The sequence below is a fragment of the Theropithecus gelada genome, chromosome 10 (assembly GCF_003255815.1).
Source record: "Theropithecus gelada isolate Dixy chromosome 10, Tgel_1.0, whole genome shotgun sequence".
NCBI lineage: Eukaryota > Metazoa > Chordata > Mammalia > Primates > Cercopithecidae > Theropithecus > Theropithecus gelada.
This window is the reverse complement of record NC_037678.1, coordinates 6,853,768-6,871,287: the sequence shown is the minus strand read 5'-3', so window position 1 is coordinate 6,871,287 and position 17,520 is coordinate 6,853,768. Positions and strand designations below refer to the sequence as shown.

At 39.4% G+C, this 17,520-nt stretch overlaps 1 protein-coding gene across 4 annotated transcripts in view; it reads right to left on the bottom strand.

The window, feature by feature from the left end:
- The window catches only part of EFCAB6 (EF-hand calcium binding domain 6), a 313,426-nt gene that overhangs the window by 205,305 nt on the left and 90,601 nt on the right, over window positions 1-17,520 (bottom strand). For all 4 annotated transcript variants that reach the window (XM_025399951.1, XM_025399955.1, XM_025399953.1 and 1 more), the window contains one exon: window positions 4,013-4,137. In XM_025399951.1, the coding sequence (XP_025255736.1) occupies window positions 4,013-4,137 (125 nt within the window). The remainder of the gene's footprint in view (window positions 1-4,012; window positions 4,138-17,520) is intronic.

Sequence of the window (17,520 nt, the reverse complement as noted above, 5' to 3'; positions counted from 1 at the left end):
AAAAGGGTAAGGTATGAAACCAAAATACTGTCTTTGTGACAAATACAACTTTTTAGAAATTTTCATTGTTACTGTTTATATAGAAAGTACAAGCCTTTGTTTAAAAAATGCAAGCAATTCAGCAAAGTATAAAGAAGGAAATAAAAATACCTGGTAGTCTCACCTTCACATACCATCATATTCTTGATGGAAAAGCCAAGGGTACATCCAATTTCCATCTTCATATGTTTAGTTTTTACAAATGTTTCCTTGATCTTAAATCTAAATGAGGTCCCTATTGTTATTCTCTCTCATAACACCCTGGTCTTTTTCATCATTCCACTAAAAAAAATTGTATTCATGACTTTTTACTAGTTTAATAACTCTCTCCCTGATACAAGGTAATGTGATCTCTACACAAGCAGAGATCGTATCTGTTTTGTTCACAAATAATTATCTAGAATGAAGCACATTATTGGCATGTGGTTGGCACTCAATAAATATTTATTAAAAGTGGATATATTTTTATCAAAAAGTTATAAAAAGTTATAAAATATAAAAAGTTGTTAACACATTAGTAAAAAGTGAAATAAACAAAAATTATAGCTGAGATAGCATTTCATCTGCATCAGACTGGCAGAAATGTACAAGCTTAGCAGTATCAAGTGCTGAGGGAACGTGGAACGGCAGGAGTGCTCACGTGCTTCTGGTGGGAGTGTAAATCAATATAGTGGCAAGCAATAGGCTACCGTACATTGAGCCTGAGGGGCGTGTTCTCTACAACCCAGCTCACAACTCCACTCCTAGGTGTAATTCCCAGAGAAGCCTTGGCACCTGTGGACCAGAACCTAAGCTTACAACCACTTATGGTGGCACTGTTTGGATTGGCACACAACAGGAAGCAATCCAAATATCCATCCATAGGGAGAATGTATAACTTATAAAATATTTAGATAAGGGAAACTGTACAGCAGTGAAAATGATAACACGGCTATACCCATAATATGAGTGAATCTCATCCTGAGTACAAACAGGATGAAAATAAATGGTTTTGCAACTATGCCAACATATGACGGGAACAAGAGAAAGAAGGGTCAGGCAAAGACAAAGAACCCAGAACGGAAGAAGGCAGAATATGAAAGAATATGAACACATCCCCTGCAAAAATTTCATGTCACAAAAAGCAACTAAATTAGAAAATCAATTAATTAAAAGAAAATCTTGAAAATGATAAAATAACTTTTTAGAAATTTTCATTGAGAAGAGAAGGAATATTTCTAAGCTAAGAAAATAGAAAACAAAAATAGCACCATTACAGGAACTAATAAATTAGACACAGCAAGAATAAGAGGCAAGGATGAGATTTAAATTAGTATTAAAGGAGTGCCGTGGAAGAATCTCAATGAAGCAGAGGAAAGGGACAAAAGAATTAAATCAACTTGAGAGAAGATGACAGCTATCAAGGAGAGGCAAAGATGATCCAATATAAGGATAACAGGGACTACTGTGGAAGGAAGGAAGAAGGAGGAAGGGAGAGAGAGGAGATGATTTTAGTACTATGGCACAGTATCCATTGCTTGCCACCACATTGATTTTCCTGAAACAAAGGAAGAACTGAATCTGTACATCACACTGTGTTCCAGGAAACTTTGTCAAAATGCTCCATGCCAAGATATAGCTCCGTTTTGCTTTGTAAATTTCAAGGATCAAGGGAAAAAAAAAAAAAAAAAAGCTTCAGGAATCCAGGTAAAAAAAGAAACCACCTACAAGGGGGAAAGAAATCTGGTTGACCCCAGGTTATTTTCACAGCAACAACCAATGCTGGAAGACAATGGAAAAAATATTTACAACATTACAAGGAAAAGAAAGCATGATGGAAGGATTATAGCCACCCAACTTGCTGTTCAAGTATAAAAGCAAAAGGCACATAGTTTCAACTATGAAAAAAACAAAGGGAATAAGGCACCCATGGGCCTTTCTTAAGGAAATTACTTGACAATGAAATCCAGCCAACCAAAAAATAAATCAAAATAAAGGACTCTGAGAGGGATAAACTGTGATCAGTGCTGCACTGTCGTGATGCACATTAAATTCATGCAAATATCAAACAAAGTCAAAACAACAGGGGGAATGATGGCAACGGAACAGAATATAAATATTATAAACTCAGCTAAGGACAAACTATAAAGAGCAAAAATGGTGGGGTGGGAGGGAGGCGTAGGAAGAAACCAGTGCCCGTCACTTCGAGTTTCATAGCAGAAAGCCAGCCTATACTGTCTGAAATGGAAACATCCTTCAGAAACATAGTTTCTCCAGCTCTTCATAGCTTTTTAAATCTCTTTTCTCGCCTCAAAGTCCCTTTGGGGACCTCGCCTCAAAGTCCCTTTGGGGACTTCATATGTCTTGTGGGAAAGAAATGTTCACCCAGAGTTCAGAAGTGTCTCCGCTTTCCCTTGAGGACAGTGTTGCAGGGTTAAGGGCAGGATATGCCTGCACTGTGTGGGCTGTTTACACTCAGCCCCAGGACTCAGCTGGACTCATTTAACCTATTCGTGCCACAGTGTCCTCAGCTGGGATGATCACAGTGCACTCGCTGCTCATGGGGCTCCTGTGAAGACTGAACAGACCACCAGGAAAGCACAGGCAACATCCCAGAAAAGCGTTAATTATGATGGTGACGGTCACATTTCCTTTTCTTCTGGGAAATTTAAATTAAATACGTTTTATTTTTAAAAAGGAGTATGATCCTCTTCTTATAAAATTATTTCTATCTATGTCTCCACCTACCCACTGATGCAGCCGTCCTTCCATACATGAATAAAGAGAGGTCCAGAATTATGTTCACCAAATGTTGCCTTTGATTCTTTCTGGGTGGTGGATTGTGAATAGTTTATTACTTTCTTCTTTGTACTTTTTAGAATCGCTTACATTTTTTTTGCAATGGTCATGTTTTTACGAAAACAAGAAAGTCATTAACAACAACTAGAGAAAACAAATTTAACCAAATTACCCACAGACATGACAGTGCTCACTTCTCCAACAATCTTATCGACACTGGCCTTGTGAGTTCTTCTTGCATTGACATCCATCTATTGAACATTTATATTAATAATATGTAAAAGTTTTATGAATGTTGGGAATTATTCATCTGTCATGTATGTTGCACATATTGTGCCAAGTTTATCATATGTTTATACAAAGTTTTGCTGTATAAAGGATTTTTCATTTTTCTGAAGTTAAATTTTATCAGTCTTTTTCTTTAAGGCTTTTGGGCTTTACTTCATGCTTATAAGAGATTCTAAATTTCAAGATTAACAAATGTTTACCCGCATTACTTAAATTTAAATCGTTGATGAGGATAGTATTTATTTTTGGTGAAGAGTGGAAGGTTATAAGATTCATTCCCCAAAATGGCTGGATAGCAAATTATCTCAATAATAATTACCAAATAAGCCTCTCTCACTACACTTTATTGAAATGCTTCACATCACAGGCTAAGTTCACATATAAAGAGTGGTTCATTAGCCAACTATCCTTTTAAATCCATTTGAATGTCCATTGCTGCACCAATGCCATATTGTCTTAATTATTATGCCTTAATAAAATAATTTATATGTGTAGAGTAAGTCCTCTATTATAATTTTTCAAAAGAAAAAATATATATCCTAATATAGGAACAACGGGCATTAATACTAAATCTTCCAATCCAAGAATCAGAAAAGAATTCTTTACTTATTCATGTTTTCCTTTACGTTACTCTATAAAGTTGCATTATTTCTTTATATGTCTTATTAGAGTTAGTATGTGAGTAGCACAAAGGATGTACTTAAAAATTAATTTCACATCACCATCACTATTATCGATCATCAATGTATTGCTGTTATTGGGAGGTAGGAGGGGTCTCAGTATTGGGGGAGACATAGGTAGGATCGAAACAAATTTTAGAAATAATGTGTAAACCTAATAGTTTTCCATATTGTCTACTTTGCTGTGTTTACTCTGTAGGTAACTGTGGCTTAGGAAAACATCTTACTTCTAGACAAAAGTTCCTCTCAATTTCATCCAAGGAGTAGTTTCTCCAGGTATCTTCAGATGATGCAGAACTGAGCAAACGTTCCTTTTTGGAATTTTTGGCTTGTTGATTCTCCAATGAGACCTCTATTGAAACAAAATAGCTTTAGCTTATCAACACTGTCAAAGGTTAAACATTTAAATATTGTTACATTTTAATCATTACCTGTTTGGTAAAAAAAGTAAGGCTTGAATAAACCAAGAAAATGATGAACCATCTGATTAATGGTGTTGAAATAACTGGCTAAACATTTTGGAAAAAGTGAAAGTAATCATCTACTCACTATCTTACTCTAGGATAAACACTAGATAGAGTGAAATGTACACTAAATAGAATAATAAAACCATAAAAATAGAAGAAAATTAAGATGACTGTTACATACTACATAATCTCTGTGTGAGAAAGCCTTGCCAAGGAAAACACTAAAGCCAGAATTTATTTAAATAAAGGATAAGTCTGACAACATAAATACTTGATTTTTGTTTGGTTAAAAAAGAAGCCACAAGTTAACGTGAAAAAATAATGAGCGGAGAAGAACTATTGTTAATATCCATAAGAAATACAGGTTAATTTTCATAATATATGAGTGGCTCTTATGAATCAATAAAATAAACATCCAATAGAACAGTAGACTAAGGTTATAGACAGATAATTCACATAAAAAGAATTTTAAAGCATCCAATAAATATATGGACTACTCAAGCTCATTGATAATTTTTAAAGTCTAATTAAAACAAGTTAACTTTTTTTTCTACTTGTCAAATAGGCAAGGAGTAAAGGGAATAATAAGAACCAGTTCTGGCTTGTGTATAAAAACTTGGTACTTGAATATGCTTAAATCCTTTTCTAGAGCTTTGTACTCATAGAATAATAGGGCCACTCACCGAATTCACAGGAATAAGGATATTTTCTGCACTTTTCTTTATAAGAGAAAAAAATGAAACAATCTAAATGCCCATTCATAGAAGATGAATTTTATAAATGAATGGTTCATCAAGCCTATGAAATGCTACACAGACTTTAAAAACAAAGATACATGTCTAAATTAACAGATGTGGGAAATGTTCTTTGCTATATATTGCCTCATGATTTTAAAGGAATAATTAGCATAATTTCATTTTAACACTTATGTTGTATATCTTTCTATCCATCCATCCATCCATCCATCCATCCATCCATCCATCCATCCATCCATCCATCCATCCATCCATCCATCCATCCAAGCATCAGAAACAAAATCTGAGAGGATACTACGTGAAAAAGAATACAGTGGTAGGATTCAGGTAGTAGAATTATATGGGATTGTTATTTAGTGTTTTTGTTTTCTGGCTTTTTTGAAACAAGCATGTATTATTTTTATAACAAAAGAGAATGAAATAAATCTAAAATATAGCCATTTTCTTTCTCAAAGTTGACTGCAAAGAATCACAAACGGTTTCCCAGATTTATTTCCTAAAATGTCTGCAAATACGCTTCAGCCAAATTAAGCACACTTAATTCAGCTGCAGTTAACAAACTGCCAGTCATCTGGAATTCCATTTCCTAGCTCCAAAAAAGAGAAAGGAGAGAAAAAAAAGATCCCTCTATACAATAAAAGACAAAGCTGGTCTTTAGAACTTGGTCATGGCCAGGCATAGTGGCTAATGCCTGTAATCTCAGCACTTTGGGAGGCCAAGCCCGGCAGATCACCTGAGGTCAGGAGTTTGAGACCAACCTGGCCAACATGGTGAAACCCCATTTCTACTGAAAACACAAAAATGAGCTGGGCATAGCGGCACACTCCTATAGTCCCAGCTACTCGGGAGGCTGAGTCAGGAGGACTGCTTGAACCTGGAAGGCGGAGGTTGCAGTGAGCTGAGATCATGCCACTGCACTCTAGCCTGGTGACAGAGAGAGGCTCCATCTCAAATAATAGCAATAATAATAATAATTTAATAACAACAAATTTGGTCTTGGTCTGGAATTCTACAGCCACAGTGGGCTTGGGCATTTGAAACCTGGGGTCTCAGGACATTCGAGCTGCGAGGGCCCTCGCTGAAAGATGAGGAAGCCGTGTCACAGAAGCGGGACCTGAAGTGGTCCAGCACACAGAGGCCTCCAGCCCCTCTTGGACACATCCTGTTCTCAGTCCACCTGTAACACTGGTGTTCTCATGGCACATCTCAGGAAGCCCACTGGGGCTCTGTTTAAACAACATGTCTGGATCAGAAGGGTGGAGAAGGGGTTAGGGTATGAGGCCTGCCCTGGGGAGCTCCCGGCCCGCAGGTCTGTGCACATGCCCTGTGGCTGCTCTCACAGGCTGACAGCACTGAGTGACAGCACTCAGTACGGTGTATTCAGTGACGCCTCTCTCACCACAATTCTACCAGCTTTCATTCTCCAAGGCAGCTTGATAATTCCTGCAACCTTCTGATTTTCTCAAAATTTCCTCTGAAGGATGATGCTACCTGATGTGAAACTGGGTAGAGAAGCAATCCAAAGCTTACAGTGTGGTTTACGTTCACTGCAGGCGAAAGGAAATCTGCTCCCCAGCATCTTTCTTCACGTGCCCAAATAGATGGTGCTTTTCACAAGCAAGATAGTGGTGGCTTATTGAGAACACAAATGGAACCAAAACAGAAGTTCGCAAAATTAATAGAGTACATTGTTCCATATTTAGAAAAGCCAGAGATAAAAGGTTTCTGCAAATATATGAACTAGCGACTCTCTTATAGAGGTGAAAACAGCATCAAACCTCTAACCAGCTCTTGGTAATTTGTTCTTATATAACATATTTTCCCCCAAAAAATTTGCTGACTGGCTCTGCCACTTACTAGCTATGCAGTGGTGTGCTTTTGTTTCCTTATTTGCAAGAAGAGATAGAAAACAGTACCTTTGTCATGGAATTGCTACCTGGATTAGATGAGCTGATAGAGGTACATGCCTGGCACTTGGTAGATATTCAGTATGTATTAGCTACATATTGATTCATAATACTGTTTCAATGATAGGAGTCATGGAGCAGTATCAATCAGAGTCACAAAACTCAGAACTTAGATGACAGAAATCAGGAGCATATTACAAAAAACATGTCAGGTATAAAACGTTGTATTATTAACTAATAGTCACCATGAAATTTGCTAAGAGAATAGATGTTAAGTGTTCTCACCACACACAAAAAAAGGTATCCATGTGAGGTGATGGAGGTGTTAACTAATTTATTATAATAAACATTTCACAACGCATATGAACATCAAATCATCACATTGTATATCTTAAATATATACAATGTTAACTCGTCAATTATATCTCAATAAAGCCAAAAAAAATCATTTCAGAAATGAAGATTAGGCTGGGATGAAGGAAAGGAAAGGAAAAAGGAAAGGAAAGGAGACTAAGCTAGGCACAGTGGCTTACACATGTAATCCCAGCACTTTGAGAGACCGAGGCAGGAAGCCAGGAGTTCAAGACCAGCATGGGCAACAAAGCAGAACCTGTCTCTACAAAAGATTTTTAAAAAAATTAGCCAGGCACAGTAGCATGTACCTGTGGTCCAAGCTACTAGGGAGGCTGAGGCAGGAGAACTGCTTGAGCCCAGGAGTTCAAAGCTGCAGTGAGCTATGATCATACCATTGCACTCCAGCCTGGGTGACAGAGCAAGACCTTGTCTCTAAAAATAAAATAAAGTAAGAAATGAAGACTAAACTAAAAGAAACACAAGAGCAAATAAACACAATAGTAATAGAAGGTGAAATAAGAGTTATATCATGGAAGGAAACAAAGAAGGGAGAGAGGGAGGAAAAGAGAGAGGAAGGGAGGGAGGAAGAAAGTAAGAAAAAAGGGAGGAAGAAGGACTTGTGAGGAAGTTATGGCATAGAAGAGAAGAGAGGGGGGGAAAAAGATCCTATCTTTTGGATGGGGGATCCAAAAGATCCAATACACATGATATGAATCACTGAGAAGAAAACCAAACAATGGAATGGAAAAAATACTAAAAATCACAATTCAGGAAATTAAAGAGGAAGTCCTAGCCAGAGGAATCAGGCAAGAGAAAGAAAGAAAAGGCACCTACATAGGATAAAAAGAAGTCAAACTATCTCTCTTTGCTGACAATATGATTCTATATCTGGAAAACCCTAAAGACTCTGCCAAAAGTCTACTAGAACTGATAAATCATTTTAGCAAGGTAAAAGTACACAAAATCAATGTACAAAAATCAGTCGCATTTCTATACATCAATAATGTCCAGACTGAGAGTCAAATCAAGAATACAATCCCATGTACAATAGCCACAAAGAAAATAAAATACCTGAGAATACAGCTAACCAAAGAGGTGAAAGATCTCTACAAGGAGAAGTACAAAACACTGCTGAAAGACATTAGGGATGACACAAATAAGTGGAAAAATATTCTATGCTTATGGATTGAAAGAATCAGTATCATTAAAATGGCCATACTGCCCAAAGCAATTAACAGATTCCATGCAATTCCAATCTAGCTCCCAACGTCACTCTTCAAGAATTAGAAAAAGCTATCCTAAAATTCATATGGAACAACAAACAAAACAAAACAAAACAAAACAAAACCCAAAGCTCAAATAGCCAAAGCAATCCTAAGCAAAAAGAACAAAGCCGAAGGCATCACTCTACCCAACTTCAAACTACACTATAAGACTATAGAAACCAAAACAGCATGATACTGGTACAAAAATAGGCACATAGGCAAACGGAACAGAATAGGAAATTCAGAAATAAAGTCACCCACTTAAAACATCTGATCTTTGACAAGGCAGACAAAAATAAGCAATGGAGAAAGTTCTCCCTATTAAATAAATAGTACTGGGATAACAGGCTATCCAGATGCAGAAGAATGAATCTGGACCCTTACCTTTCACCATACATAAAGATTAACTCAAGATGGATGAAAGAATTAAATGGAAGACCTCAAACTATAAAAATCTAGAAGAAAAACTGGGAAATACCCTTCTCAACATCAACCCAGGCAAAGAATTTTTGGCTAAGTCCCCAAAAGCAATTGCAACAAAAATAAAAATTGATAAGCAGGACCTTCTTAAACTAAAGAACTTTTCTGCACAGCAAAAGAAACTTATCAATAAACAGACAACCTACAGAATGGGAGAAAATATTTGAAAAGTATGCATCTGACAAAGTCCTAATATCTAAAATCTATAAGGAATTTAAACACAATATCAACAAGCAGAAAACAAATAGCCCCATTGAAAAATGGGCAGAGGACATGAACAGACACTTCTCAAAAGAAGAAGACATGCACATGGCAAACAAACATATGAAAAAATGCTTATAATCACTAATCATCAGAGAAATGCAAATTGAAGCCACAATGAGATACCATCTTACACCAATCAGATTGGCTATTATTAAAAAGTCAAAAAGGTGGGGCGTGGTGGCTCACGCCTGTAATCCCAGCACTTTGGGAGGCCGAGGTGGGCAGATCATGAGGTCAAGAGATTGAGACCATCCTGGTCAACATGGTGAAACCCCATCTCTACTTAAAAAAAAAAAAAACTAAACTAAAATTAGCTAGGCATGGTGGCGTGCACCTATAGTCCCAGCTACTTGGGAGGATAAGGCAGGAGAATCACTTGAACCCGGAAGGCAGAGGTTGCAGTGAGCCGGGATCACGCCACTGCACTCCAGTCTGACGAGACTCTGTCTCAAAAAAAAAAAAAAAAAAAAAGTCAAAAAACAACAGATGCTGGCAAGGCTGCAGAGAAAAGGGAACACTTAGGCATTGTTGGTGGGAATGTAAATCAGTTCAGCTACTGTGGAAAGCAGTTTGGAGATTTCTCAAAGAATTTAAAACAAAGCTACTATTCAACCCAGCAATCCAATTACTGGGCATATATATCTAGTGGAAGATAGATTATTATGCCAACAAGACACATGCACTCATATGTTCATTGTTCATTCACCAGAGCAAAGACATGGAATCAACATAGGCGCCCATCAGTGGTGGATTGGATAAAGAAAATGTAATATGGATATACCACAGAATACTACACAGCCATAAAAAAGAATAAAACCATGTCCTTTGCAGCAACATGCATGGAGTTGAAGGCCACAATTCTAAGCGAACTAACACATGAACAGAAAACTAAACACTGCGTGTTCTCACTTATAAGTGGGAGGTAAACATTGAATACACATGGATATAAGCATGGGAATAACAGACAGCAGGGCCTACTGGAGGAGGAGAAATGCAGAGGATGTGGATTGAAAAACTACCTATTGGGTGCTATGCTCACTACTTGGGTGTAATATACCTGTGTAAGAAGCCTGTACACGTACCCCTGTATCTAAAAGTTGAATTTTTTTTAAAAAAGAGACTCAGATGAAAACCTAAATAGTACACAATGTACTCAGGGAATCAATCAACCATAAGTACCTAATATCATGACATAGTCTAGCAAAATGTATTGGGTTTTACATTTTTTTTAATTATCAGGGCATCCAGACAAAAAGATCAAATTATGAATAAGGAAAACAAAATCCGATTGTCATCAAACTCTTCCTCCACAAAAGTTTATATCATCAGATAATGGATAAGGATTTCTAAGATACTTAAGGAAAGACAATTTGAGGTAAGGATCTTACATCCAGAAAAATAATTTTTTTTTTTTTTGAGACAGAGTCTTGTTCTGTCTCCCAGGCTGGAGTGAAGTGGCATGATCTGGGCTCACGGCAACCTCCACCTCCTGGGTTCAAGAGATTCTCCTGCCTCAGCCTCGTGAGTTACAGGCATGCACCACCACGCCTGGCTAATTTTTGTATTTTCAGTAGAGACGGGGTTTCGCCATGTTGCCCAGGCAGGTTTCAAACTCCTGGGCTCGAGCCATCTGGCCACTTTGGCCTCCCACAATGCTGGGATTACAGGTATGATCCACTGCACTTGGCCTGGATTTTTCAAGTATTAAGGCCACAGACAAACACGATTATGTAAGAAATCAAAGAATATCGTTTCCATGGTGATTTGCTGAGGAATCTACTAGAAAATATGATTCAAATAACCAAAATGACTGGAAAGATAAACGTAAGAGAGAGAGAAGCAACTGAACAAATATGATTAAGGAAGCTGGGTCAGTGAGATAGAAGGATCAACTTCTTCATGACTTAAGAAGGAATTAGAAGATAAATCAAAACCTAGAAATGACCGTTGCACTGCTCTGGACAGCACCACAGGCAACCTTTGGAGATACTGTGAGTTCTGTTCTAGAGCACCATGGTCAAGTGAATAAAACAAAAAAATAATGTGAATGTTCTGGCTTCCCAATGCAGATAAAAGTTATGTTTACATGATACTATACTATCTATTAAGTGTAATATCTTATGTCTGAAAAAAACAATGTACATGCCTTAATTTTAAAATATGGTGAAAAAATGCTGATCATCATCTGAGCCTTCAGTGAGTCATAATCTTTTTCTTGGTAGAGGGTCTTGTCTTGATGTTAATGGCTGCTGACTGATCAGGGTGATGGTTGAAGATGGGGTGGCTGTGGCAGTTTTTTGAGATTTTTTGTTTGTTTGTTTTTAGAGACAGGCTCTTGCTCTGTTACCCAGGCTGTTTGTTTGTTTTTAGAGACAGGCTCTTGCTCTGTTACCCAGGCTGGAGTGCAGTGGTGCCATCACAGCTCACTGCAGCCTCAAACCCTTGGGCTCAAGTGATCTTCCTGCCTCTGCCTCCTAAGTAGCTGGGACTGCAGGCATGAACCACCATGCCCAACTAATTTTTTTTTGTTGTTATTTTTTGTGGATACAGGGTCTTGCTATGTTGCCCAGGCTGGTCTCAAACTCCTGACCTCAAGCAATCCTCCCACCTCACCCTTCCAAAGTACTGGGATTATAGGCATGAGCCACTGGACGTTTAAAAAAAATAAGAGAACAGTAAAGTTTGCCACATCAATAGACTCTTTCTTTCATGAAAGGTTTCTCTGTAGCAAGTGATGCTGTTTGATAGCATTTCAGTCACAATAGAATTTCTTTCAAAACTGGAGTCAATCCTCTCAAACTCTGCTGCTGCTTTATCAACTAAGATCATCTAATATTCTAAACCTTTTGTTGTCATTTTAACAATGTTCACGGCATCTTTACCAGGAGTTGATTTCATCTCAAGAAACCACTTATTTTGCTCATCCATAAGAAACAACTCGTCCCTTAAAGTTTGATCAAAAGATTACAGCAATATAGTCACATCTTCAGGCTCCACTTTTAATTCTAGTTCTCTTGCTATTTCCACTACATATGCAGTTACTTCCTCCACTGAGGTCCTGAACCCCTTAAAGTCATCCATTAGAGTTGGAATAAACTTCGTCCAAATTCCTATTCATGTTGATATTTTGACCTCATCCTATGAATCAGAAATGTTCTAATGGCATCTAAAATGGTGAACCCCTTCCAAAAGGTTTTCAATATTCTTCTTAGATTCATCAGAGGAATCACTATTTATAACAGCTGTAGACTTACAAAATGCATTTCTTAAATAATAGGACTTGAAAGTTGAAACTACTCCTTGATCCATGGGCTGCAGAATGGATATTGTGTTAGCAGGCATGTAAACAACATTAATCTCCTTGTACATCTCCATTGGATCTCTTGGGTGACAAGGTGCATTATTAATGAACAGTAATACTTTGAAAGGAATCTTTTTTGAGCAGTAGGTCTCAACAGTGAGCTTAAAATATTCAGTAAATCATGCAGTAAGCAGATGTGCTGCCATCTAGGCTTTGCTGTTCCATTTACAGAGCACAGGCAGAGTAAAATTAGCATCATTCCTAACAGCCCTAGAATTTTCAGAAGGGTAAATGAGCATTGGCTTCAACCTAAAGTCATTAGCTGCATTAGCCCCTCCCAAGAGGGTCATCCTGTTCTTTGAGGCTTTGAAGCCAGGCATTGACTACTCTCTAGCTCAAGAAAGTCCTAACTAGCATCTTCTTCCAATATAAAGCTATTTTGTTTAAAATCTGCTGTTTAGCACAGCCACCACCTTCATCAGTGATCTCAACTAAGTCTTCTGGATAACTTGCTGCAGCTTCTCCATCAGCACTTGCTGCTTCATCTTGGACTTTTATGTTATGGAGATGGCTTCTTTCCTTCAACCTCATGAACCAACCTCTGTTAGATTCCAACTTTTCTTCTACAGCTTCCTCATCTCTCTCAGCCTTCATAGAATTAAAGAGAGCTAGGGCCTTGCTCCAGATTAGGCATTGGTGTAAGGGAATGTTGTGGCTGCTTTGGTCTTCAATACAGACCACTCAAACCTTCTCCATATCAGCAATAAGGCTGTTTCACTTTCTTAATAGTCGCATGTTCACTGGAGTAGCACTTTAAATTTCCTTCAAGAACTTTTTATTTGCATCTACAACTTGGCTGATTGTTTGGCACAAGAAGCCTAGCTTTTGACCTATCTTGGCTTTCGTCATTCCTTCCTTACCAAGCTTAGTCATTTCCAGCTTTTGACTTAAACTGAGTTCCTGTCACTCGAACACTTACAGACAATTGTAGGGCTGTTAATTGGCATACTTTTAATACTGTTGAGTAGCAGGGAATAGGGAGACCTGAAGGGAATGAGAGAGCTGGGGAATGGCCAGTTGGTGGAGCAGTCAGCACACACACAGATATGCCTGTATTTTCTTTGTTTGGTTGATACCCTGGGGCCTGTCTGGATTCATTGGCTTTTTGGCTTTTTCTAAACAAGTTAGTAAGGGGGGAATTCAAAGTAGCCAATCCCTGGTTCAAATAAAACTATTTCCATCACAATCCAACTGTCTTAGCCCATTTTGCGTTGCGGTAACAGAATATCTGATACAAGGAATATCTCTTACAGAATCTCTCTTACAAGGAAAGAGGTTTATTTAGCTCATGGTTCCAGTTCAAGATTGGACAGCCACATGTGGTGACTTCTGATAAGGGCCTTGTGCTGTGTCAAAACATGGTGGAGAAAAAGAACAGGAACAGTCCCCAAAGGCGATGGGCAACCCTGCCCTGTGGCGTTGCTAAGCTTAGCCTATGACTGCACTCTAATGGGTTGGAGCTGCACACTGTTGTCTACAGCTTTTCCACATGGACATTGCATGCTGCTAGTGGCTACAGAGTTCTGGAGTCTTGAGGCTTGCTCTAGCTCTGACCCCCCATCTCCACTCAGCATTGCCCTCGTAGGGGCTCTCAGCAGTGACTTCACTCCTGCAACAACCGTCCACCTGTGTCCTCAGCCTTTCTGGTACATCCTCTAAGATCTATCCGAAAGGTGGAGCCCACTATGCTGCTACAGCTCTTACATTCGGCACACCTGCAGGATTAGCGCCTCATAGATAGTGTCAAGGCTTACCGCTTGCACCTTCCAGAGCTGTGGCATAAGCCATATCTGGGCCCACTTGAGCCACAGTGTGCTGCCACCAAGCTTTACAGCTTGTACTTTTCAGAGAAGCACCTAACCCACAGCTGGGGCCAAGGAGCCCTGCACCAGAATGTCGGGGGCAGAGTTCAGAGGTGGCCCTGGGCAGCAAGCCCATCGAGTAGGCTTTTTAGGGTAATTGTCAAGAAACATTCTGCCTTCCTACAGCTTTGGGTCTGTGATGGGAGGGTCCTTTCTATTTATGCTCATCTGTTTAACAATGAGTCACTCAGCCACATCCTTATTCTGTTCTCATCAACATGCTTTTTCATCCTGCATGTGGCCAGGCTGCACTTCCTTCAGGATTGTAAGTTTTATCTTTGTCATCCCTTTGCTTCCAAATCTCACTGCAAGTGGCCAAAAGTAACCATGCAGCAGCACCTTGAACACTTTGCTGCTTAGAAATTTCTTTCACCAGATATCCTAGTTCAGCACTCTCAAGCTCAGCCTGTCACAGCACCAATACAGTCAAGTTTGCAACTGTATAACAAGGATGGCCTTTACTTTAGTTTCCAGTACTTTGTCCCTCATTTCCATCTCAGACCTTGTCAGAATGGTCTTTACTGTCCATATTTCTTTTTTTTTTTTCCTTTTTTTTTTTTTTGAGAGGGAGTCTCGCTCTGTCTCCCAGGCTGGAATGCAGTAACACGATCTTGGCTCACTGCAACCTCTGCCTCCTCGGTTCAAGTGATTCTCCTGCCTCAGCTTCCCAAGTAGCTGGGATTACAGGCACATGCCACCACGCATGGCTAATTCTTTTTGTATTTTTAGTAGAGACGGGGTTTCACCATATTGGCCAGGTCGAACTCCTGACCTCAAATGATCTGCCTGCCTTGGCCTCCCAAAGTGCTAGGATTACAGGCATGAGCCACTGTGCCCTGCCTACCATCATATTTCTATCAACATTCTGGTCACAACCACTTAAGTAATCTCTTAAAAGCTCTAGACTTTCTCTTGTCTTCACTTCTTCTAAGCCTCACCAGAATCACCCATAATGCTTTGCTCAAGGTAATCTAGGCTTTTTCTAGCCTGTTCCTCCAAATACTTCCAGCCTTTGCCAATTACCTAGTTCCAAAGTTGCTTCCACATTTCCAGTTATCTGTATGGCAACAACCCCACTTCTCTGTATCAATTTTCTATCTTAGTCCTTTTTATGTTGCTATTACTACATACCTGAGACTAAGTAATTTACAAAGAAAGCAAATCTATTTCTTACAGTTCTGGAAGTTGGAAAGTCCAAGGTCAATGGACCACACCTGGCTGGCTTCTGAGGTCCTCATGCTGTGTTGTAACATGGAAGAAAGCATCACAGGGCAAGAGAAAGGCACGTTGAGAGCCAAACTGGCTTTTTTTTTTTCTTTTTTGAGACACAGTCTTGCTCTGTCACCCAGGCTGGAGTGCAGTGGCGCGATCTCAGTTTACTGCAAGCCCCGCCTCCCGGGTTCACGCCATTCTCCTGCCTCAGCCTCCCAAGTAGCCAGGACTACAGGTGCCCACCACCACGCCCAGCTAATTTTTTTGTACTTTTAGTAGAGACGGGGTTTCACCGTGTTAGCCAGGATGGTTTCGATCTCCTGACCTCGTGATCCACCCGTCTCAGCCTCCCAAAGTGCTGGGATTACAGGCGTGAGCCACCGCACCTGGATTTTTTTGTTTGTTTTTTTGAGACAGAGTTTCACTCTTGTTGCCCAAGCTGGAGTGCAATGGTGCGATCTCGGCTCACCACAACCTCCGTCTACTGGGTTCAAGTGATTCTCCTGCCTCAGCCTCCTGCATAGCTGGGATTACAGGCATGGGCCACCACGCCCAGCTAATTTTGTATTTTTAGTAGAAACGGGGTTTCTCCATGTTGGTCAGGCTGGTCTTGAACTCCCAGAGATCTACCCGCCTTGGCCTCCCAAAGTGCTGGGATTACAGGGGTGAGCCACTGCGCCTGGCCCAAACTGACTTTTATAACAGACTCACTGTTATGATAACCCATTAATCCATTCACGGGGACAGAGCCCTCATGACTCGATCACCTCTTAAAGACCCCACCTCTTAATACTGTTACAGTGGGGATTAAGTTTCAACATGAGTTTTGGAGGGGGCTAACGTTCAAACCACTACACCAACCCAGAAAGAATATGCTGACACCATGAGATTGACACACTGGGGCTAAAGGTTTTGAACTGGTAGGATGGCAGCGGGGAAGACGAGCAGCTAGTGTCAGCAATTCAGCCTTTCCTACTACACACCAATAAACAGGCCTCTGTCTTGACAGCCTCAAGGTACAGACTTAATATTATATGCCCCATAACCCCAAACTACCACATCTTTAATTTGGAACATCCACAAAATGGTTTTGCCTCCTAACTGGAAGATTTGAATTTCAATGATAAAAGTTATAGGATAAGTATTCAATGGGAAAAACAGGATGGAACTAAGATTTTATTTTACAATGAATAGAGGATAGAAGACAACTGGGATGGGCCAATAGGCTTTAGACTGTGGTACCAGTTAGGAGGCAGCAATGAGAATGTAAGCTAATGCTGCAGAAACAGGAATATACAGAATGACTGGATATATAGCTTACATTGGATCAAATCAAAGATGCCTTTCATTTATGTGTTGGGAATACATAAAATAACACATTATTTAAAATCTGCTGCCAATTATTGATAAAATGCAAAAACAAAAAGAGATGTCCATAGCAAAACCGAAATTGCATTCTAGAACTTACCTTCTTATAATATCTAAAGAAATAAGCAAATGAAAAAATGTAAAAATTCAACAAGAAAAAAAAAGCCAGCATAAATTGAAGCAAAAAGAAACTGACTATGAGTAGACAGAAAGTTTTGCTTCCAATTTTAGTGGATTAGCTCATACAACCCTCCCAGCAGATAACATTTAAAACTCTGGGCAAAACATAAACAGAACACTATCTGGAGGCCCTGGGGAGCAACTGAAAGCAGATATAAACTGAAGCTGGCACTTGGAAAAATGAAATCTTACTCAGTGAGTTTCTTGTGATTTGGCTTTTTGCCTGAGGGCAGGCCCCAGCTGGAATCATGCTAAGTGGC